Source organism: Mesoplodon bidens (genome assembly GCF_964165515.1).
Source record: "Mesoplodon bidens genome assembly, chromosome: 10".
NCBI classification, from domain to species: domain Eukaryota; kingdom Metazoa; phylum Chordata; class Mammalia; order Artiodactyla; family Ziphiidae; genus Mesoplodon; species Mesoplodon bidens.
In genome coordinates this window covers 97,816,127-97,824,119 of record NC_138172.1, presented here as the reverse complement: position 1 = coordinate 97,824,119, position 7,993 = coordinate 97,816,127, and the positions used below count along the sequence as shown (strand labels likewise).

At 48.2% G+C, this 7,993-nt stretch overlaps 1 protein-coding gene across 1 annotated transcript; it reads right to left on the bottom strand.

Annotated features, from left to right (window-relative positions):
• Positions 1-212: 212 nt before the first annotated feature.
• Positions 213-6,906, bottom strand: GCM2 (glial cells missing transcription factor 2; the record flags this gene model as incomplete). Its single annotated transcript, XM_081247417.1, has 5 exons — positions 213-1,151; positions 2,186-2,311; positions 2,950-3,062; positions 3,195-3,447; positions 6,817-6,906. 5 exons carry the CDS (start codon positions 6,904-6,906, stop codon positions 213-215), a joined length of 1,521 nt encoding a protein of 506 aa, XP_081103543.1.
• Between the last annotated feature and the right edge of the window lie 1,087 nt (positions 6,907-7,993).

Here is a 7,993-nt window from a genome sequence, read left to right as displayed (position 1 = left end):
AAAATGCTGTGCAAGATTTCCCTAGATTATCTAAACATTTCCAACCTATAATTTACTCCGCTGATAATTGGTTTTACTATTATCTATATACATATATAATACATATATTTCTTTGCATGCTAAATGAATCTCCCAACTTAAGAGAGAGTTGCCATGTCATGTTCTACCGCCTGCATGGAGACCAAGATTATGCTGTGCCCCAGGACTGTTGTTCAAAAGTCCTCATGGTCATAGCTAAAGAACGGACTGATTCTCTCTGAATAACCAATTGTAGACCCCGGTCCAGATGGACACACATCCCATGTCTCTGCTCCGTCTGTCCAGGAGGGTGCTGAGTCTTGAGGAAAAGGCAAAGTGTGTCTGATGGCCCGGCAGTCTCCAGGAATTTTCAAAGGAAGTGATGCTGTTGGAGAGGCTGCCATGGCGACTGTAGCTGGAAGGTCCAAGTCTTCCAGGTAGATGGACATTTGGGTGTTTTCAGAATCATAGTTACAGCCAGAAAGGCTCTTAACTTCCCGCATATTGTCACAGCATTTCAGAGCAGGGGGCTGGTAGGCTTGGTAGGACACTTTGGTGGTGGTGGTGATTACTGTCTGCAGGGCTGGAGCAGCTGGCGGGGCCGTCGTGAGGTACCTGCAGGGAAGCTCTGGGTTGTAATAAGGGCAAGTGGCCGCCGCCTGGAACTGTCCATGGTCAGTGCTGTCCCCAAGGTCAGCTTTTCCAAGAGCTGGTTTCCAGCCAGGCTGTTTACTGGTGAAATCAAAGCTTCTCTCAAAGCTGCCGTAGGAGTTGATATTGTATTGCAGTGCATTCAGATGAACCCAGTCCATGTCATCAGGAATACTGCTGGCATCTTTATAAAGGGTGGGATACGGGCCTGAATTTGTGTAACCAGGGCCTGCCAATTCATAGCTGCAGGGTGGCCTAGGCAAAAAGATTCTTGGGTTTGGATATTTCTGAAAGGGTGGTACTATATCTCCTTGAAAGGCAGCTAGGTCACAGGTAGCCTTGTAAGCATCCGAGTTTGGAAAGGAAAAGCAAGGCTGCCCTGGAACAGGGAAGCCAGTGTCAGGAATTATATCAAACTCCTCTGGGTTCTCCAGGGAAGGTATGTTGCTGAAATGGCCATCGTTATCTTGATTCTCTCCTGCCTAAAGAAATGACACAAATTTTTATTTGTAAATAAAGATGTAAATTGCGTGGACGCCCTCACCTGTAACAGTCGTCAACCAACCAAATAACAAGCTTTCAGTTGGTGGGCTGTGTGTTAGGAGCTCAGGAACACGATCTGAGCACATGGTCCAGGAATTTCACAGCTTGAGCTCATGCTTGGATTCCACGCTGCTGAACTAGGAGGGCCCATGGTAGCCAGGCAGGGTGGGTCTGAGTGGCAGATGGTCTGTTCTCCCTATACTATGTGCATAACAGGAGAGGCTCAGGAGCCTGACGCAGACCTGGGTTCAAATCCTGACTGTCCCTCATGAACTGAACAAGTTACTTAACCTCTCTGAGCCTCAGATTCCTCACTTAAAAATGGGGCTTAAAGAGGGAGGAGATACGGGGATATATGTATATGTATAGCTGATTCACTTTGTTATAAAGCAGAAACTAACACACCACTGTAAAGCAACTATACTCCAATAAAGGTGTTAAAAAAATGGGGCTTAATAACAGTAATTTCTTCTTAAGGCTTTTGTGACCAATTCACGTGTAAGACTTAAACCCTACGTGCCTGGCACATAGAAAGTGCTCAAACAAGGCCAGTGTCTCTTATCCTCAAACTAATATTCTGCCTCCTTGGCATACTGTGGTTGAACGGCCAAACTGGATTAAGTTACCCAAAGAAATTTTATCTGTTCTATGTAAATAATGTAAAGGACCCTCTCAAAGATGCACCTATTTCTTTCTGTATGACCATTCGCTAATTGCCCTTGTATTAGGATGTCAGCTCACATCCTCACTCCATCATTAACTGTAGAGATACTCTGCTTTTTTATCAAGAAGAAGAAGGAATTAGAAACCCTATTCAAAATGTTGATTCAATGACATTGTTAGAGGTATATAATTTTCACATAAAATCACACCTTTTAAATTTAGGTATGACATTCATATTTTACATAATTCTCAGTGCATTTCATGATGATGGTGAACACAGCCCACAAGTGTAATGCCAGCTCCCTATTACCTCGGGTTCTCGAATTCTCTTTTTCTGGGGTTGGTAAAAAGAAGCCATTTGTCTCTTGATAGCGCTTCTTCTAGCTTCTGTGTCTGATTTACTCTCTGGTCTTGGGTGATCATGAACTCCCTTGGCCTGCATTAATAAGGAGATGAATCACATTATTCCTCTGAGGGAAACTGGCAACACTGGTCAAAAATTGAGTGTGCCTTTCCCAATACCCCAAGTTGTTTGTTTCTTCCAAGAGACAGGGAAAAAAATTCTTGAACAAATAAAAGTGCACCACGGGCTTCCCTGGTGGCGCAGTGGTTGAGAGTCCGCCTGCCGATGTAGGGGACATGGGGTTCGTGCCCTGGTCCGGGAAGATCCCACATGCCGCGGAGCGGCTGGGTCCATGAGCCATGTCCGCTGAGTCTGCGCGTCCGGAGCCTGTGCTCCGCAACGGGAGAGGCCACGACACTGAGAGGCCCGCGTACCGCAAAAAAAAAAAAAAAAGAAGTACACCAATAATAGACATCTTAAAAGATGACCTAACAGTCCTTTTGCCATATGAAAACAACTGTAAGTAGGTTCACCCTCTCCCCCTTAGAGAATGCACAGTAGCTGAACTAATTCCTAGGAGACTGGTAAGGCCCTGGGAGCCCCAGCACCTATTTCTGGCCACCAGAGCTGTATCTGATTTGGTCCAGGGCTCCTGAGACACATGGCAGGTGGTTTGGTCCCTGTGACATGATGAGAGTGTCCACCACAAACTCTGGTGTCCCCCCACCTACCTGAAAAAATATTGCGTTGCCATCAAGCCGCCAAAAGTTGGTCACAGGGTACCCGCTGTGCCCTCGACAGGGGATCAGTTCCAAAGCAGCATGACAGTTGGGGCATGCCTTCTCTGCAAAGCCAGAGGCGAGAAATATTAATAACAACCTGACCCCAGACCCTCCGGAAGGAAGGAAGGGGAAATTCGCCGGGAATAGGGAACTCACGACCGCAAGGCCACCCTGTACCCAGCCCCATAGCTCACTCTGCTGCTTCAGCCTGGCTTTGTCGCAGATGGCAGGCCGCAGCTGCAGACGGGAGCCGTCGGGCAGGGCGCAGTCCCGTGCACACACCACCACGCCCAGGCACGACTTCTTGAGGATGTGGCCGTTGTGGTTGTTGGTGTTCCGCATGGCCCAGCCGCTCAGATGGCGCTGTGCCTTCTTCTCGCTGCTGCGGTAGATGAAGCGCACGTAGCCGTCCGGCCACTCGCAGAAGCGGTCGAAATGTTCTGGCTCCTGGGAAGGCGCCCAGAAGGACGGGAAGTCAAGTTTATCAAGCCCAAACCAGAGACAGCACGGCTTTAATCTTCCCCAAGCACATTAGGATAAAACTGAGTCTTTTTAATTCCAGAAACTGCTCTTACAAAATGTCACTCACCCTGTGTATGCCCTTCTGACAACTAGTAAATTGATGCTTACATAGTACTTATCTTCTAAAAGCTGTACATGTATTCGTTCATCTAGCCTTCATACTGCATACAGACAATAGGTACTATTATTATCCCCATTTAATAGAATAGTAAATGGAGACCAGAGAGCTTCATTGACTTGCCCAAGGTCACACAGCTAGTAAGACTTGGCTCTAGGATTTGAGCCCTCACAGTTTGACTCCAGAGCCTATTCTCCTTACCACTATGTTATACCACTTCTCGGTGTATTTAAATGTTACAGATATTTTCTAGTTAAGCAGTAAAGCACCAGGGCAAAAAGTGATTGGAAAGATCTATCACTGACATACAGTTGAGCCTGTAAATATCTTTACTTCCATCCAGTGCTTTTTCTTCAAAAGCTCTTGGCTTGATACCCAGCACAACATCAGAGAGACATGAACAGTTTCCCAAATTAGCCCTCCAGGTTTACAAGGGTGTTATGATGACAGCCTAACCATAAGGTAAACCTGAGCATTTGGTGGAGCCTGCTAAGCTAACCTCTTCCCAGAGCAATATGGATTGTCATTCTACTACACAAAGAACTGCATGGCTAAAATAATGTTATACATAAAATACTGAGCACTGCTTTACTATTCATGTTTGGTGGTCCTTTGTCCATATTATGCATTATTTATTCTGCAATATGGTTCTTGTACAAACTAGGGACCATGGGCCGAATCCAGCCTGCCACTTGTTTTAGTACAGCCCACAAACTAAGAATGATTTTTATATTTTTTAATGGTTGGGGGGAAAATCAAAAGAACTACATTTTGTGACACACGAAAATCGTATGAAATTCGAACTTCCGTATCCATAAATAAAGTTGTGATGGGACATGGCCATGTACATTTGTCTATGTATGGTCTGTGGCTGTTTTCACACTACAGTGCAGAGTTGAGTATTTGGGACAGAGACAGTATGGCCCATAAAGCCACATTATGCAGTATCTACAATCCTCACACAACTTTGCCTCATAGGCATCCTTCCTCTTATTTAATAGATAAGGAAGTGGAAGTTAGATGGATAACCTTCTCCAGTGGCATAGCTGGGGTTTAAAAAGAAGATCTGTGGCAGCCAGGCCCCACTGGCCTTCCTGGTATGACCGAGGCTCAGAAAACTATTATCACAGTAATAAGCCACTTACACCTCTCTCCCTTCCCCCAGCCCAGGATAATTAGATCCAACATCTGCAAAGCAAAAGTATCCTTAGTTGGACAATTCAGACTTGTGTACCACGTTAGCATTGTACATTCTAACAGTAATAGGTAAATGGGCAATTTTGTTTCCAAAACTGCAGAGATATTGTTGAAATCATTATTATTACTAATAGGTATTATTTATCTTTCCTCAGAAATATAATTGACATAAGTCAATACATTAACTTAAGGTACATCACAAATGAAATATATAATGATGCACTAGCAACCCTAAATTCATGCTAAATGCTATATCTTTGTTTTTAAAGTGAATATTTCAATTTAAGGACCTTAGTAACAAATAGTTTTCCAGAAGAGAATATTTTGTTCGCACTCCCCTGCAAGGGTACAGACTAGACCCCCACTACCAAAGTAGTGACACTGAAAATGAAGACACAGAGACTGCATTCTAAAATCAAAACAAGAATGGAGGACTCCTAGATTGGGTTTCATTTGCTCTTATGTCTTGGTGCAGGGGAGCACATGTGGTCACATACAGACAAGCGTGCACACACCGAACATGACAGTAGATCTGGACAACAATGTAAGATTGTTATCTAATTCCACGGCTTGATGACAGGTGAGCAACCTGAGACTAAGGCAAATTCAGGAACTGTCTCAAGGTCATACAGCTAGTTTAGCTCTTCCTCCTTTGGTTAGTCACAGCAAGGCTAGGATCCTCTTTCTCCAGTTCTCTTTCTATAGCCCAGTGCACCTGCCTCTTTTGAGATGTCACACACACACACACACACACACACACACACACACACACACACTTTCTCTCTGTTTAAGAACCAATCTCCCAGAGGAAAAATTATTCACGTTTACATGGGAAGTCTAGAATAATACTCGTGAGAGGAACCATCCTTCCCTTATTTGGATGTGTCATTTCTAAAATGCAAGATTAGATTTTTTTTCCTATGAAGATGTATGCGGACAGAAGTCAGTGAGAATGAGATGCCCTTGCTGTACTGTGGTCCACTTTCACAAAAATGGCACAGTGTGACTCTAAAGTAGGCAGACTTGAAAATAAACAAACTTACTGCAAATACATACATCCCCAAAATCTCTTTGAGAGGCTAGACAACCTTGCTAATGAATTGTTATACGCGGCACATAGTAGATGCTGAATAAAGGCCAAGTCTCTTACCCCTGTACCACAACATTGCCAGGAATCCACCTTTGCGAATACTCCCCAGGTCGCTCCTAACTCTCCCTCCACCTACACCCAGGACTTTAAAGTCACTTTTCAGTTTTTGCCCCAAACCGGTATGACCAATTATAACTGCCCAGCTCATCCCTGTACTAGGCTCCAAACCCCTTCGTTCCGTTAAAACGAAACAAATTCACCCTAAACGGATGATGGTGATTTCCTTGTCATTAGAGAAGTAATCTCAGAAGTTGCGTCCAAAAGCCGGATTCCAGGGGCTCTCCGGGCGCCTGTGCCCTGGTTGGCATGACTATAGAGGCCCCCCAGGAGCCGCGCTTCACCCAGGCAGGCGGGGCAGGCGTCTAATGGCCCAAGTCCTGCTGTTTAGTAAGAGTTGGGTCACCGCGATTTACGGTCCTATCTCACAGTTTTGCTGCGTTGAGAAGCACTGGTGTCTGCATTAGCCAAGATTCTCCCCTACCTTTCTCGAGGATGGCAAAGAATGGATAAGGAGGGACTCAGCGGACTTCCACCTCGGTTAAAAGAAAGTGAAGGACGAGGTGTCCGGCTCCCGCCAGATGACCTGGAACTCGGAGCCTGATTGACAGTTCGTGTTGCTTTCGGCGTGTTTTCTAACAAGCGCGAGGTAAGAGCTGAGAGAAGACACATCTCTGAACCCAGCCCTGCCATCTGTGGAGTCCCTGTACACTGGAGGACTCTCAGGGGGGTGTGTTTGGGGGTGGAGGTGAGGTCTGTCCACAGTCTCTGCAAGGACAGCCCTGCTCTTTGGATGGACAGCGCCGCGCGCGCGCGCGGGGGTTTCACGCACCCGAGGCATCTGCGGGTCGTTGATGTCCCAGCTGAGCTTCATCCCGTGGGAACGCGCACCGTCCGCCTGCTGCCCCGCCTCCGCCGGCATCCGGCCCTCCTCGCTGGCGCTCTCCGCCCAGGATCCTGAAAGACAGAAGAAAAACAAACCAACCCAGAGGTGCCCAAGGTGATTCTCCCCCTGTCTTAGAGGAAAGTGGAGGGAGACAGAGACAGAGAGACTGATTTCGAAATCCAGAAGCGGCGGACAAGGGTTAAGGACTCGGGCGGAGCCATGTCCTTGGCCGCGGTGCTGAAAGGTCTCCCGTCGGAGCGCAGCGCGGGCGCCAGGCAGCTGCCCGCACGTTTATACGGATCCACCCCGTCCCTCCCCGTCCCGCCCCGCTCCGCCTTTCCTCGCTCACCCGCCAGCTCCCACGCTCCGGCCACTAGCAGGGCCTGTCATCCCCTCCCGGGCAGAGCTGGGGACGGAGGGGGAGGTTGACCTGAGCCCTTGGGGTGACGGGACACTGAAGCCAAGGCGGGCCAGGGCGGGGGGAGGTTGGAGTGTCTCATGCAAGTTGAAAATCAGTTTTGTTTCCCTAACCGCGCCCCGCCTCTGGGGTTTCGGATTGGATCTGGAGGGAGGCTTTTCAGACACAGCCTTTCCAGCAAAGGCCCGAGAGACAATACTCCATTGCCTGGCAACCCGGGCACCGCCTGTAGGAGCCTCGGCTGCCGCGCGCCCTGGCCTGAGTAGATGCGCCCAAGCCCGCTGGCTTTGGGCCGGCCCTTTTCGGAGATTTTGTTGTAGCTGACGCGCGTGGTCTGGAATCTGTGCTCATCTTCGGGTGGAGGGGAGGGAGGAGGGACGTCCGAGGGAGTGCCGAGGGTCCCCGTGAGGTCGTCGGCCTAGGAGGCCGCCTGGTCCCGGGGGCTGCGGACAGACCTGGCCCCGTGGGAAGAGAGTCCTGGAAAGCGAACCCGGAGAAGGTGGGGGAGATGAGCTAGGGGGAGGCGGAGCGGGAGGAAGAGGCTGAGTTCTGCCCCCAAACCCGTAGTTCTCTCTGCCGCCTCGACTACTTCTGAGCCTGTTTCCTTATCTGTTTGAAAGAGGATTTGGGGCTCAGTGAGTTCTCAATCGCCATCCACCTGAAACGACCCTTTAAAAAAATAGTCTTCATCGGTATTGTCGTGAA